This window comes from Opisthorchis viverrini (genome assembly GCF_000715545.1).
Source record: "Opisthorchis viverrini unplaced genomic scaffold opera_v5_218, whole genome shotgun sequence".
NCBI classification, from domain to species: domain Eukaryota; kingdom Metazoa; phylum Platyhelminthes; class Trematoda; order Opisthorchiida; family Opisthorchiidae; genus Opisthorchis; species Opisthorchis viverrini.
Window position 1 is genome coordinate 370,983 of NW_008751877.1, and position 20,864 is coordinate 391,846.

Here is a 20,864-nt window from a genome sequence, read left to right on the forward strand (position 1 = left end):
GCTTGGTGGAATGTACATTCCCTGAGTTGGTCCTGCCATAGAATAAGACGGGTTTGGTATTTGGTAACCGCCTGGATAGGGCCCGATGGGCATAGTTATGGGCATTCCTGTGACCGGATCCATGGAGTGTTGCATTGATTGAGGTGGAAGCTGATATTGTTGTTGGTATTGCATTGTTTGTTCCATAGCCAGGCGGCGCCTATACTCGAGCGTATCCTGAATACAAAGCAAATCAAGCAGTAAACAGGCGTGCGAAAGTTAACTAAGCGACAACTGTTTTTACTTGTTTGAGTTTCTTCGACCGTTGAATTAGCCCACAAGGAATACCTCTTAGAATTGAGCCTCTCCTTCCTACCAGTAATCCATTCTTCAGGGGAACAACCGTACAATGAATATAGTCACTAGATGATCTATTATCCTTTATTATGCGCACTGCCAACATTTCGTCTATACAGACGATCACGTCAAAGTGCTTTGGTCCTTGGTTCAAAATCAAGTTATCCAGTCCATATATCGGTTTTATTAGGGAGTGAAGTCCCGAAACATATGAACACTTTGTTCCTTTTTGAGGAGAGCACTCCAGCTGTCTCTTCTGAGAAGAAAGGCTGGTAATGAAATGGGCCGAAAGGATCCAATCAAACGTAGCCACTTTTCTGAAACGGTCTTTCCAGAAGACGGTCCTTCGAGAGAGGGAGGAATGTAACTTGAATCATTCCACCCCGGCAGAAGCAACGTCTTCACAACGTTGTGAAGACAACAATCACAGATGGGGACAGATCATACAAGAATAGTCCCTAAAACGCCGAAAACCGAACTACGCAATACCTCAGAAGATTGTGCGATTATACGTAGGTGAGGTCAATAGTAGGCAGGCTACAAGGAACGGCGAACCCAACGAATATGTATAGGATGGTCAGGCGAACAAAAACATTACCTTAATGGCCACTCGACAAGCGACAGTTGCACACGACTCACATGTGCTATGTTGACAGTAGTATGCACATCTGCAGGAATTACTGCGTGAATTTCGATTTTAAAATGTGACTCAGACTAGAAAACTTGGCAACCTTACCTTTAATATTAACCAGAAGATAGTTCAAACTGGATTCAGGGAACAGAACCAAGAAGCGGTAGGTCTGCTAGTAAACCTCCCATATGTGGTTAGACGAAGGCAGACACATATTAATGCAACTCGCGCACCGCAATCATCGATTCGACTCCGTGCTACAGCCTGGTTTGGGCAGGAAAAGGTTGTACAAATGTTGTGTCTTGAAGTACGGTAGTGCAACTAGAAAAGGTTGTACAAATGTGTCTTGAAGTACGGTAGTGCAACTCCGTATCGGTCCCTTGGCTTCCTGCACCCCCCACCATGGTATATCAAAAAGCACGGTTGCTCTACACAGCCCTTTTCGGAGACAAAGGAAAATCAGTACAACTGTATTTATAGGGTGGTCACAGTGTTCCACAAGGTCATGCCAGAATCTCCGTGAGGGGGCGAGAAGCGTCCAGTCAAGGGTGCTTGACCCGGATTGGCTGGCATTCTGACCAATCAGGACTTCGTTTGGCCCGTGTCCTGCACGTGACACATCCGTCCAAATGATGTGCTGTTCGGTTATTAGGGACGGCTGGCTCCCAAACAAATGTGCACAACCGTTCTCATATCATGCATTCGATCGGCTGGACAACAAATATCGGTTAGGAGAATAGGATCTTAGATGCACGGGAACAGCCAATGATCCAAAACTTACGGTCCCCAACGAAGTGCAACATTCCGCTCGTATTATGTGAGATTTGCGAAGAAATCCATTGGATTCACTTTTCCCCACCCTTGATAAAATGCCAGAGTCCAATGGCACCTAAATTAACAAGCAGCCTAGTTCAGGCAGCCAGAGAGCGCTCATGTCCGATATGGAAATGGTCTCACTGGCTCAGCATACGTAAAAAAAGGACAATGTAAAAACCTACCTGGTATTACGTTATCAAATACCACATTCGAAGCGATATTCAAAGAGCAAAGTAGCAGTAGACAACTCTATGGCTCTCATTGTCGATGAGCACTCAATTGCTCTATCAAGGCGATCACACGTGCGAGTTCTCCTCAATGCGTATTCCGTGCCCTTGCCCGATACAATCAGAAAATACGCGGATGCACAAACGTGAGCGAACTCACCACAAACAGATCTACAGTTCGAGGTGGCCTTCACCTCATCGTCTGCACCACACTGAACCTGGGTGAAGGGGCAACAGCTCAGTAATTGAGTTTCTTATAAGTACCAGCTGCACTGAAGGATGACAAAACTCAAACGAAGAGATTCAAAGCAATGTCTCTTCAGTATAGAGAAGCCAAGAATCTAAATATGGTCTTATACCAAGCGCCTTTCGGGAGCACGAGGTGTGAAGTGTGGTACGAGAAGCGGAAATAAAACGTCCTTTGGAAACAGTAAACCTACAGTAATACGAACCACATTCATTTTAACGAACCGCTTGGTTTCGTCTATGCGTTGAATTCGTTGAAAATCTGACCACCAGTGAAAATCCGGACAGTTATTTTCAAATTAACATGATTTTCAAAAATAATTACCAAGCCACTGAATTGCAGTGCCTACAAACATAAAGTAAGAGCCGTTCCATACGCTTTTGGTCCTGATAAGAGTTCATCGGTGGATTTAGTTGGGGTGGTGATTATCTGGTTATTCACCAGCAGCTAGACTCTGTCAACAGGCAACACAAGATCGTTGTGAGACCCGAAAAAACAAAGTAGAGACAAGAAACCATAACATACTCGCTTCTGTTGCCGCATCACTTCCAGTTTCTGCATCATTTGCAATTGTCGAAGACGAGCAGCCTCTTGTTCTTCCAATTGGCGACGGGCGGCATGTTCCTGTCGCAGTGCATCCAACGCTTCACGCGCATCGCGCAACTGAGTTATTTTGTCTTGTAGACCCTCGAAATAGGCTAAAGTGTAAAGAAACATGGCGGATGGATTCAGGACTGGTTGAATAAAGACAAGAGTGAGAACTTCACAGCATAAAGTGATGGAACTCCAACAAGTGTCGCGACAAGCTGTTGTAAAGCAGTAACCAACTATTTTCTGGAGGGGCGGTTTGCCTCAATACGGCGTAACACAGAAGTCAACCCATAAACAGTATTGGAAGCACGTTCTAGGTAACCGATACAAAAAACAGAATGAGCGAACGATCCCACCATGACACTGAGCAGACAAATACACAGGCCACTCACCCCGTCTTTCTTCCATCGCCTGTTTATACTGGAGTAATTGCGGATGCATTTCATGAAGAGTGAGGAATAAAGCTTGTACTGTGGTGTCATTGGCAATGCTCCGACCTCGCTGACTGTTACTCTGCATACGATTGACAAAGAACTCCACACTGGCTCTCAGGGCATTGAGGAATTCCTCCTGCTTTGGTGTTGTTAATTCCGGCACACCAGGAAAAGTCGATTCCGATTCGAAGACAGTGTTGTTGTCATTTCCAGACTGCTGTAAACAACAAAACACAACATTCAGTAATAGGCAACTAGTCAGATGAACGAAAGTCTGTTTCAAACTCGCAGCTGAAGACAGTAAAAGTACTGTAAACGAATCGAGACAAACAAGGTTTACCTAACCCAGCAAAACGGATAAAAGAGAATCGATTTGTTAGAAATCCTGTTGCTGTCAAGCGATCATTGGGTTACTCATCGCCTTTGGGGAACTGAACGAACAAATTTACTGTCATAAGCATGGCGCACATGTATGTCCGATTTTGGATGTGAATAACTGAGTATATCACAAAGTCACCGTGAACGCACAGGATTATCTTCATATTATTTAAAGGAAAAAACATGAAAGCTCTTTGCTGGGTCCTAAAAGATTATAGTCCGCTGGTACATACCGTCCTTCCATCGACGTACCCGTTGAAGCTGATTTTCCGTGACTTTGTTTGAGCGAACAACGTTAATTTAGGACTCTGTCTAATAGCTCAGAGGCCTGATGTGTACTAAAATGACATTAGCTGAATTCGAAGGACAGGCCCTACAGACGGATCAAAGTGGGGAACCCACTGAGCCCAGCAACATAAGATATTTTCTAGAATTGCTCGAGCTGTAAGTGTGCAAAAGCTTCTGGTAGGTCAAGTGATCCCGTTTAGACGCAGCGTGCGCAATCAAAAACCATAGAATACCCACTCCCCTATTCATAATTTTTTCTAAAATTAGCGGCCACTCTTGTTGGTTGCTGATCAGGATCATTATAGACATCATAGAAATCATAGACATCATCCACCACCATACGACCGCAACTTTTAAACATTTGTTTTTAAAGCCCGAAAGGTCGGTAAAATCAGGGAATGGATCTGGTGCTAGTTTACTAGAATCATTCCGATGCACCTACAAGTTCAAACCCTTATCCTGACAGAAACTGACAATATGAACACCACGTTGACTATTGAGAAATAAACTTTATCCGCGTGGAGGAGTACGTATTTAATTGATATCGCCTCAGAAAAAGACTCGACTCCGAGAATAGACTTGAGCCAGTTGCGAAACTCAGAGCACGGTCTACAAGGCCACCTATTATCACCCAGTCTTTTTTAAAAAAAAGCTAGTGGCTCAAGTTCGCCAACAAATACAACCACAGATTTCATCGACCACATTGCGGCTGCGATAAAAGTCACACAGTACAAATATGAGACATTGGAATGGCAAGTCTCACCATAGTGGCCAGTCACGAGACCTAGCACGCGACCGTTGGGTATGTTATCACTTAGGCGGTGCTCTAGAATCAAACACTTGACAAACAGTAGCATCAATCTCTGATCGATAAAGGACATGAGGAATGTAAACGAGTAAAGTGTCTCAAACCAACAGAAGTTGCGCACTGGTCACGTTTAAAAAATTATCGGTCAACCCGACTTGAAAAAGTAAATGCACATCATAATAGGCAAGGGAAAAGCAGACTGCACTACGAAATATATCTCATGAATGACCCATGTGATTGAAAAGATAAATTAGGATCGTAGTAAGGGCGAGCTAGGGGCTTTAGTCAGTGGTCTATTTTGGTCGTGTCTGAGAGTTTTGAGCACTGAGCTGCCAAAAACTAAGGTGTGCACTTATCCACACGATTCGATAAGCCACTGTCCACAGAAGAGTAGATTGCATTGCTGTCTTTATCATCGGTGGTGGGTACGATACTAGTTTGTACGGCTGATCCTGTATGGTATGGCATTAACCCGTTCCCTGTTAAATCTTCACAAAGTAGTTTTCTCGAGCAAAGACAAATCACTGAAGAGAGGAATAAACTGTACAAAATATATGAGAACTAATGGTGCTCAAACGTGAAACGTGGCGGACCTAATCCCAGCTGAACGATTCAGCAAAAAGGCGGGGCCACTGAACAATAGGCCACGGTCCATTAAGGAGTACGGAAAAAATAGACGGAAGTTGATAAAAACTGTTTGAAGAAATCCGTCCGATTGAAAAACAGTCACGTATATACTAGAATGGAAGGGACACAACTGGATTATTTCTTAGTGTACCTGGAAAAAGCCAGTGGGAGACAATACAAAGAGGAGACGAGATTCAAGGTGTCTGAGTATTTTGAGGGTTATTACTAACATCAGCGCCTACGGAAGTCTGTGGTCTCCCGTGCCCAGATACCCTTTGTTCGGTGTGAACCCATGGAATTAAGATAGGCGAGAGAAGGGGAGAAGCAGCTTCCTATCAGAATACCCAGATGCTGGTCGAAGATATCTAAGAATGACGGGAACAACTGAACAGCCGATTCCTGTGCGAGGCGCAAACTCATGGACCGCAGCGCTGGTGAACTATAGACAGAATAGACCCACCAAGGTCAAGAATGGAGTAAGCCAGTAAGAATCTCACTTACCAATAATCCATTGGTTTGAACAACTCCCGGTCCTGATGGATTGCCAGTTTTAACTGGAGTCGGAATCGGACTGGAATAAATTGGAGCGCTGGGCTGTGGCCCAGGTGAAGTATGCGGGTCATCAAGGGCTGACTTGTTAGTCAGCTGGTTAGACGACGCTGCTCTGTTTTCCCAATAATGTCTGTTCAAATATCGCGCCAGCTCTGGATCCATATCCGACGTATCCAAAACAGGCAGCAACTTCAACGGGCCATTTTCAGCAGGCCCAATGGTGTCCACTGGTGGCTCAGTAGTTTTCTGTGGTGCTCGTTGCAGAGCACGTCGCTGTGAAAATTCGGGGAGAGGATAAGAATGAACAGTATTGGAAAATCAAATACCTAAAATGGACTTTAGATGTTTACTATACACACTAACGCAGGCAGGTTAACGGTAATTGTAATCCCGAGAGCAGTTGTATTCACAACAGTGAACTAGACTTGAAATCTACAAAAGGCATACTGACTGAAGTGGAATGCTTTCCTACTCTTAATACAGGTTATGTCCACGGGAAATTGTGTTCCTGTTAGACGTAGGCCTCCTTCGGGGGTGAGATCAAGTTTAGTCATGAAGCTCTCATTCAGGAACCGTTAACTAGGGAAGCCAGATTCCATCTTTTTCGCGGCGTGAATCCTTCAGTGATGAATAGCAAATATCTTGTATTTAAGGCGTGACGAGAACACATGAACAAAACAACTAACTTACGAGGTGCTGACAGTTCCACATGTGACCTTGACCGCATTTCGCTGGCTAGATAAAACAAAACGGACCGAATTCCACTCAACCAAAACGAACTGACACGGTGACAGTCAGTTGTGGCCAGACCCACCCCTTTATTCTTATCTTCTCAATTTGTGAAATGGCATTTGAGTGATTCGTCTAATGGTTCCTCCAGAGAATTGTTTATCTTTGACCGAAAAACAAGGTTTGTTTATCTCAAGCAAAGCAGTGAACGGTATTGTATGTCGGTAACTTTCCACACCAACTGAAGGTTACCCGTTCCCTGGCAGGGAGGCTGTAATCGCATATATTCCGCATAAGTAATGTGTATATTGGCTCGCAACCATCAGGTGATTCAGGAAGTCATACTCCGCATTGACCGAAAACCTCGCCCGAATTCTACTGATCCAACCAGCAACGCCAGCCGAGTTGTTTACATATCAGTTTCAGGAACCAAGAAGCCATCCACGACTGACTTTAGATTCAGTTTACCGATGAGTTCATGTGGGCGGCAGTAGCGAACGGCATGCTGAGTTCACCTGACATCATAAAGTCATCGAATTTCTGCGTCCAGACGTTCGCATGAATTTCGATCATATCCAAGCTTAAGGTTACACCCAAAAATCAGCCATTCCATTAGTCGCATTCAGTTACACACCTAGATGTTGCTGATATTACACATGCCGACGACACAACTAGCCGTTTGCCCACCTATTTTGCGCCAAAGACCTCGGTTCAAATGCCACAAAAGTGAGGATTCTCAAAAAGGCCAATCGGGCGTGTAACACTGTCACTAGACAACAACCATAACCTAGAAAACTCAGGTTTAGTTAAACCTCTGAACAAGTCAAAAAACATAGTGTGTATAGATCTGATTTTACGCTCAGTCGAACATACACGTGGAGGTTCTGTGTGCACGAGTCATTGCATTTCCCCAGAAAGAAAACATATGCGATGGACAAACATTTGGTTTTAAAACATACAAAGGCTCAGTCAACCGGCATATTCAGATTCAAGTAGCATCTCCTCATGGACCGCGCTGTGCTCGGACCATTTTGTCGAGCGTGCATCACATGTGTGGCAGCGATCCGGAATACCCTTGAAACCAAATAACCCCGATTTGAGCAAGTCACTGTGAAATAAGTTGATGGATTTCCTAATAACTGTTTGATATCTTTTGAACCCCGATTTTCAATATAGTTTGTTATTCTCAAAGAGGTGTTCTCTCCGAGGGGCACCCTATCTCTCTCAAATCTAAACAACAGGGTCACAGGCGGACCCTGGTAGGGACACTAGAAATCACAAATTAATAAAATAAATAAGATAATCGTTCAGCTGTAACAACCTTCCGGTGCCTAGCTGCCATGTCACCCGAAGTAAGCACGAGGGCTGGGATACTGCCAGGTTGCCCAAGCCTGGACAGGGGAAGTCGAGAGACGAAGGTTAGGCTCGAACCACGTATCTTCCGGTCAGTAAATTCAAGCTCTAAACACTGGGCCAGCAAAGAGAACAAGTCTCACTTCTCGGTTTTGAAATTCAGCTTCCCAGATCAAAATAACTTTTTGGGACATGTTTGCACATCCCTCCAACAGCTGCCTGGGCCAACAAAGAGAACAAGTCTAACTTCTCGGTTTTGAAATTCAGCTTCCCAGATCAAAATAACTTTTTGGGACATGTTTGCACATCCCTCCAACAGCTGCATGTCACGAGGTAATAAAAACATGAATATTTGGTCGTGATGTCAGTCGAGCAGTGCCGTATGAACAAACGACCCACAACCCTACATTCCTTGACTCCAAGAGTATGCTCTATTCTGTCAGTTGGATAGAACTAAGCTTGATCAACAGGGTGTGCCCCAGAAGTTCCCTAATACAATCCAGTCATCATCCTCATCACCATCATCATCGGCAGTATGACATCAGTGTTCAACACCCATGCTTCAATGTCGTACAAACAATCCAGCCTTTATTCCCATATAACCACGGGCGCATGAATGTATGGGAACTTTCCTAAAAAAACCTCCGCTACAAACATGGTGTCAAGCAAGGATGTTATCCTCTCTATTTTCGTTCAACTTCCTCGTCGATGAAATAATGGGGCAAATGGCGGAGGGATCTCAAACCCCCGGTGCTCAAATCATTGCTCGTTGCTGGTTGACCTGGAGTGCACAGATGTCATCGTCCCAATTTTTGAAGACGACCGCATATTACATGCTGTTGAATAAACTGACCGCTATAACACCATTTTTCGGTATGTGCCTTGCACCTACAGCATGAAAAATCATGCTTCAAAATGTGCTGTTCAAGAAAACGTAACTCGCAAGCCAAGAAAAGGCACCGGAGGATGTGAAGAATTCTACATAAGTCGGTAGTTCCATTAACCATGGAGATAATGTGCTAATCTCGAAAGCCCGAATCAAGTCTGCCAATTTGTCACATGTGGGGCCAAATGGCATATAAGTGGGTCTCAGAAGCCGCGTATATCGGGCTACAGTAGACTGTGTTTTTGTACAGTTGCAAGACGTGTCCCCTGAGGATAGACGATCTGAGGTGTCGTCGGGTTTTTGACAACCGATGTCAGAGAAGCTTTGATTGTATCTGACTGTATTGATGGCTTCGTAAAGAGGCAATCAGAAGACCGGTGTCCGGTTGTACAGCAGAGATAACAGTCGCGAAGACCATCCAATATCCGGCCACGTGTCGGGAGATGAGTTTCGTTCAGTGCCTCTTCCAGAATAGCACCAATTGTGAAATGGATAACCTGACTTGCTCGAAGAGTGCGAAAGGCGTTACGAACAGTTTGGGTGTTCCTAATTCAGTGTGACTTCCAGGACCGAATCTCCGTAACTTGCGTTTGCCTGGAGACGATGTGAGAAATGGCGACTAACCGATGTCAGTGGTACTCGTTCCATCAGTTTCTTTCCATATTGCCTGACTGAATGTTTGGGAGTGTAAGCACTTCGGAATACTTGTGACAAGTTAGTACTAGGTCACCTCATCCAACCTTCCCTTTTTCTTACTTTAGGGCTTTAAACTGAGTGTACGGTATTGAAACATCAGTATCAGCCTCCATGATGCTTCCGGTGATCATGATAGTCAGTCGAATACTGGGAAATTCAAATAATTACCGCAATCGGCTTTATTCACGCCGCTATTACGGCAGTTGCAACGCATGTGAGTTACAGCGGGAACAGTGTGCCAGGAAATGACTCACATGTGTCGGAGGAGTTGGTCCCACTCAACAGGTTATTTGCATACACCTTTTCTGTCTCCAAGATCCCCTCAACTAATCCTGCGCTGAATGGATGTTAGGTATGAGTGGTCAGAGAATGAGCTTATAGAAGATCACAGAGGCCCCCTGAATGGATGTTAGGTATGAGAATGAGCTTATAGAAGATCACAGAGGCCACGACAAGAAAGCGCAGTTGCGTCGTGTTTGGGAACCCAAAAACAAGTACAGATCGCTGACAGGCAAAGCCCAATCAAATTATCAATACCAGCAATAACTCAGCGCGGTCTCCGACGGTCACTGATTATCCAGATTGAGATGGTTGAAGTCATCACCAGACCATTGCCCTGGCAACCCCATCATTAATGGCAGCTAAGTGGTACATGGAGCGAAGCTAAAACGGTGAAGTGAGCTAGGCTAATTAATCGATAATAGGGACAAAAAATGTGACAAGCTCACCTCCCTCTCCTTTGATTCAGCTTCACTTGCACTGAGAGCCAAGGCCAATTCGAGTTCCTCGTTTTCTCTGGCCTCCAATTCTCGTTCCTTCCGCTCCTGATCTCTGCGAGCCTATCAGAGGAATATATAAAATGACAATTTTTTCAAACGTAGTATGACTTAAAAAAGGAACCAATGAGAGAGAGGGGTCACATACGAGGAGTGTGAGCATGCCAAACAACAAACTTGATAATTGCATGTATGACCTTTGAACGCATGGAACCTTCAACATACAGTGGGAGGAGGTAAAAACTGCTGAAAGAGGAAGCTTACTTACATTGCCATTACGTTATAACAATCGGAAATCCCCCTGATTAAAAAAATCGTTCGGCTGAGGCACCCTTTCGGTGCCTAGCAGCCACTCCAATGGAAGAAGGAACTAGAGCTGGAATACTGCCAGGTTGCCCAAGGCTAGAACAGGAGCGGTCAATATGACGAGGTTGGTTTCGAACCACGGACCTTCCGGTCCGTAAGCTGGAACCTTGAAAACCGATGATTCAAGTAGGTTGGGTAGGTAGCTGCGTATTGGAGGCGGGAGCTGATAAATTGATGCGTAAATACTGGGGTGTCAGTGGACTGTTAAGTGGGGGGTTGAGAAGGGGCTATTCACTGAAGGCAATGGCTTGGATGCACGAGCGCCATTGAGGGCGCGACTTGGGCATGTCTGAAAATGTCTCCAACGTCTGATGTGGTACGTCTCAGGGTCCCCACGCAGGAATACGGGGGAAAACCAGCGCAACTGAGTTTGCTCGTAATGGATTTGATACTTCGTTGCCAAGTCGTTTTTTGACCTCATCTGGCTTGTTTCCATCCTTCACGCGGTTGTGAGAAAAAAAACCCTTCGAGGAAGCCGGTCGACTGGCATACGGAGCACGTTGCCAAGCCAGAGCAACCTATGAAGTATGATCAGTTTCATCTATCGTGAATGATTTATTTCCTCCGAATACAGTTCGACGTAATTCAGCATTGCTGATCCGGTGTTCCCACCAGACTAGGGTAATGCTCCGAAGGAATCGATGGTCAAACAATGAAACTTTTTGACGTCCTCGGCGCGCAGTGGCCACTGAAAAATTTTGACGTCCTCGGCGCGCAATGGCCAGTTTTCTGATCCATATAGTAATATGGTGCGCACCGCAGCATTGTAAACTCGACCCTTGACGGTTAGGCGTTCTTCCGTAGAGGGTCTTTCAAAAGGAAGTCGGCCTGGTACAGTTATAGGAGAGCCTGAAATCATGACTGCACATAGTTATATATTACTGATGTGACATTTAATCCTCCGCGCCACTGCTTCACAGTAGATCGACTGTGGTACTCTCAACCTTCAATAACAACAGGATTTCCGTTTCTATGGAAAACACTGTGAAGGCAGACGGAATTAGAAATCAGCTATGGTTGACTCAATGAGAGTCTCACGTATCACCAAAACGAAAGTCCTTCTGACAACTCGGTGAACGTAGAATCAAGCAAGGGAATACCTATCAACTAAGCCCAAGATGGCTCAGCGGTAAAAGGTCCACAGTTCGGACCCAACCTCTACATCCCGATTGCTCCCGCCTAGGCTTTGGTGATTCGACAGAACCTCAGCCCTCGTGCTTCCTTCGGGTGGCATGGCAGCTAGGCAGTGGAAGGATGATACAGCTGAACCATTTTTGCTATACCTATTGACTCCACTCCGTTGATGAGACGATTGCTTTTCACTTTTCTGGCCGCTTTTTTATTGTCGGAGTTTAAACCCCTAGATCCCTCGGGTTTAAATTATCTGTCTTTGCTGGAAGATGCCTTGTTCACAGAAGTAAGATGTCTGGAGTAACAGTTTTTTTGGCAAATAGGTTGCAGAGAGATGTTTGTAGAAAATTAGGCTAATTGGTAAGTCTGCATTTCCGTAGTTGTGGGGAAGTAAGTAAACTAACCCAAAACAAGAGCTCAGTTCGTAAAAAAATCTGTTTTCTGTGTCAGGACAACGCCCAAAAAAGATCACATTTTTGGTTGTCAGGGTGATCTCTATGGGGGCACACGTCCAACGGCGAAAACGATGTATGCAAAAATTGAATAGTTGGACTGTTTCCAAGACTAGCAACTGCAACAGTTGGAAGAATAAGGTGGGTGGTTGCGAAAGAATATGACACGTGGTTGCACACTCCCATTTGAAACACAACAGCTTCACACACGAATGGTTCGGTTCTACATCTATTACCCACATCACGTTTAGGTGTCTCGATGTGGTAATTCGGGGGTCCACACCACTAGTCAACTGACTGAAGTAGTCTCTGCGACAAATATGGTCTTGTGTCACTGGAGATTCGACAGCGAAAGTGAAACAGCTTTGCTGTCGAGCCAATGGTATTATTTCAAAAGAGCAGTGCTGGCACGAAAGCTCCGATGCGCTAAAATACAGTGGTTAAACGCCCGATGTGATATGGTCTGCACAAAATGCAAAAAGAAACCCCAAGTATTTCTAAACGAACCTGATATGCAAAAGTACATGGTGAAAAATCTGTTCAGTAACCACTTCCAATACGTTAAAAAAGAGCCGAAATATATTGCTTGAATCTGGTTACTCGCCCACTGAAACGAAACGATGAGCATGAAAATGTTGTAGCGATTCACACCTCAGATGATATGCCCACGCACAGTAACCTGTTGATAAAAAAGTGGCCAACAGTCCGTCATTTACCTGCTCATCTCGATTGGGTTGGGGCTTCTTTTCTTTGGCCGGTTTCTCTTGATTCGGGTGACTGACAGGTGCGAAAGATATGAACAAGTTAGCGAAGTGAAAACGAAGGAAATGATTGACAAACCAGCGTGAAAGTCTTCCAGTAGGAACGTAAACAACGGAAAAATGAGACAACTCCGTTTTTGATCAACGGTCTTTTTGACGGACTATCCCGATGAAAGTTTAGTCCAGCGCAATTGCGCATTAAAGAGACAGCAAACGCTTCACTAACAGAATGAAAAATTCAGTGACGCATCTTGACAATTCTAATATGCACATTGATTTCAATGCATTTGCGGATGAAAGTACATCGACAAGTTGAAGTCCCAGAGTGTATGAGCATAACCTATCCTGGCCCCTGAAAGGGTCTTTTCGGATTTTCAGAGATACCCCCACTGACTATCTGAAACAAACAGGTCACAGAGTTTATACCTATAAACCGTCAAATCTGGACGTTTCAATTCGTCGACTCTGTACCAAAAAGAGAAGAACGATGACCTTTCACTACCTTGTAAGCAGTAGAGTACCCTGTGAAGTTTGTCCCAAAATGCGGTGATGTGCATGTAACCTTAGAACTATCTAATCCAAAGACATTATGAGAACAATTACTGTTTATAACATGATTTTTAGGTTAGGTTCGTCATTCCTCGAGATCCATTTGAGACTGGGCATCCCTTGTACCCAAACACACACAGGGGCAAAGTAATAACCTGTCTTAGGAGAGATATAAACCAGGAAAACCTAGGAATACTGTGAACAAAAGCTATCTGGGTCAACCAGTGACCACGACGTTCGTGCTGTGAAGCAACAGCCATATTTTTTATGAAGCCGACAGAATTTCGGTACGGGCTTCACAATATCGAGAGTTACAGTCAGGCTTAGGAGACCCAACAGGGTTCCACATCTAGCAGATTTCGACAACCCGGTACAATTATGTTGGATCAAATAAACTACCCAGATAGCTCAGTTGAGTTGTTCAGCATACAAACCGTGCATCGAAATGCAATGGTTCCAGCTGCTACAGTGCTTCCACCGTGAATAAGGAGAAAACGGGAATGAGAGCCACGCGTGAGGGACGGTGGATCAACCCATTCACTGATGTCGAATGGTTTTGCCTGTCTGGTGTTGCAGGAGGTGAGAACAGCGAAGGCGACAGTTTTGATGCCAGACCGCCATTGGCTGCGTCATACATGATCACTACGCATAGATGTGTCTCGTCTCTAGGTCCTATTCGAGAAGACGGCCGATCCAGATGCGACTGAAGGAACCAATAAAGCCTTTTATGCTTTGTTTCCAATTATGGACTGAACATGCCTGGATGTCCCCATCCGATACAGGGCTAGGTGAAGAGGGCTCTACGAGGAAAACGGTCCTCCGGAATACGAAATGCATGGCATGATCCGTAATGTAGGACAGATCGAACTGCGACACTGTGTAGCCTACCCTTGACAGTCAAGCTGATGTTATATCAACACCACAAGTGTCAGAGGTTGGTAAGCGCTTCCTTAGGGCTTCTCCAGTCCGTCGGGACTTACGCAGCTGCCAAGATAGACCAACGTAATTACCTGCATTCACGATGTTTAGGTTTGGTTCCATCCAATCGTACAATATCACTTTGTATTTTATACTTGCGAAGCACATATCTGACTATGCGCCGGAATTATTTGGGTCATTAAACATAGTTCGCATAATACACTACCCCCCCCCCANCATGCTGCCATAACACCCCCCCCCCCCCCCCAAGATGAAGTCCGCCTGCGTGGGTTGGGTGAAATGATCCGTACTTCAGTGGATCATGCAATCTATCGCCTGTTAAGACGTATAGCACGTTAGCAGGTACTTAGTGGCTGGCTTCCAGTGTTCTCCGGTATAGACAGCTTGAAAAAGAGAGGAATGAGGTGGCATCGTAAGATATAACCAATGAGGTCCTGTTTAAGGGTGTCTCTTCTGCACTGCGCACTACGAAAGCGATCTACTGATAAAAGTATTGTGAAACGGACCGTTCTGCTCGACTTGATATCTGGGCAGAATGATATATTCCTAGAACGAAACTCTCCTGTTATGAATTGGAAAACGCTAAGTAAACCTCAACCTATTGTAGAGGTAGTCGGGATAGGGATAGAATCATTCTCATAACGCAGACCTACATACATGCATAACATGCATGTCAATTTTACAGCATTCTGTCAGATTTTCGCTGTCCCACTCCACACAAGACGTTTTTCTGGCTGTCAGAACATACCTCCATGATATCCAGGAGGACCTGTATGTGTATCCGAATGAAAAGCTTTCCATCGGCTCGTCTAGTAACGAGTTAGGAATTACACAAAAAGACGAATTTACGTGGAATAGAAATGTTATGTGAGGAGCACACTGCTACTGAGTAAAAAAATTCAATACAAATAAAAGAGCACCTCTGCAAGAGAGCTGGGCGGAACTAAATAGCTATGGTACGCTACAAGTGCACGGCTTCTGTGGAATCTGAAAGAAGTAAGAGAAATGGAATACAGTCAGACTGTCCAAGACTAGCACACAAAGCATCCATGGTCCGATTCGAGCTACGGACTTCCTAAACGACAGCCCGCGTCCTACCTACCAGAGATAGCAACTTATTTAGACGGTGCGGATGTTATAATACAGATGCATGCAGCATGTGATGACAGGGTAGCGAAAACGCAGTTACTGAGCACAACAGATATCCATATTTCAGATCATGGCACAGCCCGAAATATGAGCTGTAATTAGCGCGAAACTCGGGCCCGGTGCACTCCCTTTTTTGTGTGGAGTGTCTAGAATAACTGCAACAAGGTGGGAGGGTTGTTCGAACGAATGTGTGTACAAGTTCTTCAAATCCCCTAAGCACCTACAAATTGATCTTTTACAAGTTCCTAATAATCATCGTTGTTTTCGTCGGTATATAAGGAAACCTATTCGTCAAAATTTACCATGTCCAGTGGTGCTTATTGAAGTTCAACTAGATGAATAAATTTCCGGTTCCTAAGGGCCTAAACGACGGAACTTCAACGTGCTGTGCTGGCACACGATAATCATACACGTGCAAGCGCACTGAATAGCTGGAGCAATCACTTCAGACAAAGTAAATGATTCTAGCCTATCCTCACGAAAGCTGTTGGGAAACAACCGGAAAGAATTGAAGTTTCACCAACCCAGCCGGGAAGCATGCTGCACGGTTCTTACTGGTTCACTCCAAGGAGGATGCATTTTCGTTGAGGATAAAGTTGGAAATCCCCCGCGGGTACTGTGTTAACTCAATTTTCACGAAAGGATTAGAAATATCACAGATTCAAACAATGCGTACAGAGCCAGGTTTTTGTATCACTTCGCAAAAACTTAATGATGACTATTTTGACAATTAAAATTTAAGCGTGGTCGATCTACAAGCTGAATTTTTGTTTCGAAAAGCTAATAAAAACCTCATCAGCGACCACCTGCTATGACACGCGGGAATGCAATAAACCGACGTATGCGGTAATAGAAGGCAAAACGCCATTTACCTGACAGCTTTCGATCGCGACTTCTTGTGCGGTTTCAAGGGCATTTGTCATGCATGGCGGATGGGTACTGAAGATGCGAGCTATCCGGGCCTAGGCTTAAAATTTGAATCCTTCGGATAGCCGGACTACCATTTTAACCTAGTATGCGCACGGTTGGTGCGTTGATACCATGGCGACAGTCTGAGCAAACAAGCAGGACATGCGCGTATTGTGAGAACAGCGGGACCAATCATGTAGAATGCAGACCATGTGATGGACTGTGTCGTTACATGACACACCAATGAAATGGGGTGGCTATAAGGACGTGAGAGGATCGAATAGCCTTCTGAATTCACCCCGTTTGAGCGGATTCGCTTTTCTAATTGGTTTCCCACAGCACTATTCGGAATCAAGCGCAGTCAAACAGACAGAACAGCATCTGAGAAAGTGGGGAGTGAGCGCCCAGTCCACTAAGATAACTATTTTCCGAAGTCATCACACAAAAAAGTCTTGACAAGAAAGTGCCTCATAACCAAGTAGTTCAATCCACACACATGTTTCAAGTTTTGAATGATTGTGCGGAACAGGAATACAAGTGAACCAACTCGTAAACAAGTATGTATAGGAGACAGATTATTCGATGCCGCATCCTTCCTTTGCATAACATATAAAACCATCCCAGAGGCAATCTGCATATCAACGATAGACTAGAAATAGGGGACATTCTAATCAATGAATGGAACTTTAACGGCAAGATCCAAAACGCGCCTCAAGACGTAGTGGTTACACTAGTGACCAGAGCAACGAGGGGTCACTCCGCTCCGTCCAGCGCAGTTGTTATTTAGAAGTTGTCCCAAAAAGAATCTAAAAAGGTCTCAGTGTGAGTGTGCTCGTCCATCCTGGTGTGCACAACCCGCTCGAGACATTGTAACATCATATGGAGATATGCTAATACTGCCCTCTCAACAAAGACATTGTGGTCTCTAAATTACAGCAAAATCAGCCTCGTGATACGGTAGCTGTAAGATATCTCCTATGGGCAGCAGGAGAAAAACGTTGACGATGCTACTTGTTCATCTAGTGCCGCAGCAGCAATTTCACAAAAACAACATTCTAATGATTGTTTGGAGAAAAATAGCACAAATCGATTTCGATCTATCCTCCCTCAAGTTCTCTGTCCGGGTTTTTTTCATGAGAGCAGAAAGATGACTTAATTTCGACGGAGTGACTGAGTTCAATAAGAAACAGAGAAAACAAAACTAGAAACGCGAGGATGTTATCCATTCAGCACGCACTGTAGAGAGATCATCACATGGACAGTAAAAAAAATGAAACCACATAAAACAGCGAGCTACGAAATTTGGTAAACATATTATTCCCCAACGGATGGTAATACTACACCAACTTACATGAAGGTCACCTAAGTGCTACCGTCCGAAACGATACGAAGAAATAAGTCTGAATTCCTCATATGCTTATTGAAGTGAAGCAGACTAAATATTCGAAGATATGCGATCGGTTTTGGTAGTAACCCGAATGAATTTTCGCATTTTTGAAAAATATTTATCCAGTCCGGGCTGCCTCAGGCACAGATAAAGTAAGGTAATCATGACATTACACGAGCGATCCTGCCAAAATTATTTGGCGAAGCGAATACTCTATACAGTTACCAAATCCACAGATCGACAACTGCGCAAAAGCACCCACACGATTCCCCCTTCGGAGAATCAATACGTCACAGTAAAGCACTTCCTGATGCGGTCGTCAGCCTATATAAGGTTATCACTATTAATACGGTTGAACCATATTTAATTCTGCTTGCCTGGACTGGCCACAACGGTTCAGCCCCTGAGATAATCTCTATTAGGTGAATCAGAATGCCAGCTACAGTGTTCAGAATCTGACTAATACAGACAAGATAAAACCAATTAGGATTCATGTGGGAACATAATTCTATGAATATGGCCGGAAAAACCACGGCGGGGTCAAGTTAGAAACGAAGGTAATTTGATTTCAAAGCTATATTCAACACCAACACATTCGTTACTCTAACTCATCAAACGATTCGTTCAGGTAGTATGGATGTTCCTGAAGAAAGCAGGTGTGTCCTATAATCCAGTGATGGCTGAATCAGTTAGTGTAGAAGGAATTCAGTGGACGTTTGTTCGTTTCAATCGCTACTTTAGTTGGATAGTTGCTACTGATTACTACTTCAGGTGGGTAGTTGTTAACATCACACAATCTAGGTACCACGAAAGTAGCTAATGATAAGACGACCAAAAAGAGAAAAACAGACAATGGGTAGGAAGTGAACACAAACTGAGGGGCACAGCTACCTCAAAAACGGGAAAACAAATAAATAAATGTCGAATAATTCTAAGTAATCCCACAAAACACTCTGACATGAGTGTCAGCTCAGCTGAAAATCAAAGCAGATTTCACACTGCATCTCCATTTGAAGAACACACGCGAAATATTTACACAAAGAACAACGAACGAAGAAGTCACCTATATCCCTGAAACGAACAAAGGGACACAGAAAACAGGTGGTCCAATTTCACCCACTCAATATATGGGGGCAAGACTTCGGCTCTCTTGATTTTTGGTCCAGTTGGGGCCAGAAGCGTGAAGCCTCCATACGGTTGAAAAACACAATCGGTGCCGGGTTTATTCGAACGCATAGCTCAAGTTTGCGTCATTTACCTATGCGAATGAAGGCTTATTTGAAAGTAAATGTAGGGTGTTGTGTGCCACGAACGGCCGAGCAGCTCAAATTTGAACCGAAAAAGTTTAGAAAATGGACTACTTATAAGTAGCGTCAATGAGGGGAGAAAACAAGGCCGACTAACCGAGTGAGCTGTTCGAAACAGTGATCACAAACCCGCACTTCCTTCTCGATACCGAATTGGGGTAGAACCGTTCGCTCGGATGAGCATTCTGCGCAAAAGCTATTTCCGCAGTTCCTGCAATGATGCTGGGATAGAAGATAAACAAGTGATAACAACAATGTAGAGCACGGGAAAAATTTCAAACCATTGAAGTATTAAATATTTTGAAGAATTACGAGGAGGCAACCGACAGCACTCATGCGTCAGTTTCATAAATGACTTATTCCCCGATTGGCTCTGTAACCTAGCTGTCAGATAACCTGACCATCCATTCTCTTTACGACCTCCCCTCTAAGTTGTAGCAGAAAGCGTGCACTGAACCTGTCTTGTAGGAGAGACTTGAGTCAAGAGATCAAGATGGGGTACCTCAACCAAACCCCCTCCTTCGGCCTGGGAAACCGAGAAGTATCATCCGAACTTGCAGCTCTTCGCTCACCGGCCACACACTCCTCCCCACCCATCGAAAGATGCAGTGCTATCAACCTGTTTACCAGTCCCCTAGCCACTGCTCCGTGTATAAACGGCCGCCCAGAAAAACAAACCCAAATAATTACTTACTAGCCTCAAAAGAACCTATTCACGTTGGAGCCTTTAATGTCCGTATTCCTTGTCAAATAGGGCAAAAATTTCAAACCATTGAAGTATTAAATATTTTGAAGAATTACGAGGAGGCAACCGACAGCACTCATGCGTCAGTTTCATAAATGACTTATTCCCCGATTGGCTCTGTAACCTAGCTGTCAGATAACCTGACCATCCATTCTCTTTACGACCTCCCCTCTAAGTTGTAGCAGAAAGCGTGCACTGAACCTGTCTTGTAGGAGAGACTTGAGTCAAGAGATCAAGATGGGGTACGGTACCTCAACCCCCTCCTTCGGCCTGGGAAACCGAGAAGTATCATCCGAACTTGCAGCTCTTCGCTCACCGGCCACACACTCCTCCCCACCCATCGAAAGATGCAGTGCTATCAACCTGTTTACCAGTCCCCTAGCCACTGCTCCGTGTATAAACGGCCGCCCAGAAAAACAAACCCAAATAATTACTTACTAGCCTCAAAAGAACCTATTCACGTTGGAGCCTTTAATGTCCGTATTCCTTGTCAAATAGGGCAATAGGAATCTCTTGGTATCAAGTTTCACCCAACCCTAAGGCTGAATGCGCGTTACTGGACTGGATCCCGGTAAACAGACGTCTTTGTGATGTGTCGTTGTCTGGCTCAATTACCATCAACGCAGGTCGATGCAGTAGACTGTGTTTATTTGTCGTATCAGCACACACCACAGAAGACTGCAGTTCTGAGAATGAGAAGGACAGGTTTTATAAAGATCTGTCGCGACCGCTTTGATCAGCAAACCTAGTAGGCGGAAGAAACACAGTTGGGTGGTAGATTTGGAGTCGGTGCT

The 20,864-nt window shown here is 44.6% G+C and overlaps 1 protein-coding gene across 1 annotated transcript in view; it reads right to left on the reverse strand.

Annotated features, from left to right (window-relative positions):
- The window catches only part of T265_08468 (hypothetical protein), a gene marked incomplete at both ends in the record, with an annotated part of 17,667 nt that extends 1,029 nt beyond the window's left edge, over window positions 1-16,638 (reverse strand). Inside the window, 7 exons of the mRNA XM_009174280.1 lie at window positions 1-216; window positions 2,783-2,955; window positions 3,241-3,499; window positions 5,885-6,208; window positions 10,328-10,438; window positions 13,041-13,101; window positions 16,595-16,638. Of these exons, the coding sequence (XP_009172544.1) occupies window positions 1-216; window positions 2,783-2,955; window positions 3,241-3,499; window positions 5,885-6,208; window positions 10,328-10,438; window positions 13,041-13,101; window positions 16,595-16,638 (1,188 nt within the window). The remainder of the gene's footprint in view (window positions 217-2,782; window positions 2,956-3,240; window positions 3,500-5,884; window positions 6,209-10,327; window positions 10,439-13,040; window positions 13,102-16,594) is intronic.
- Between the last annotated feature and the right edge of the window lie 4,226 nt (window positions 16,639-20,864).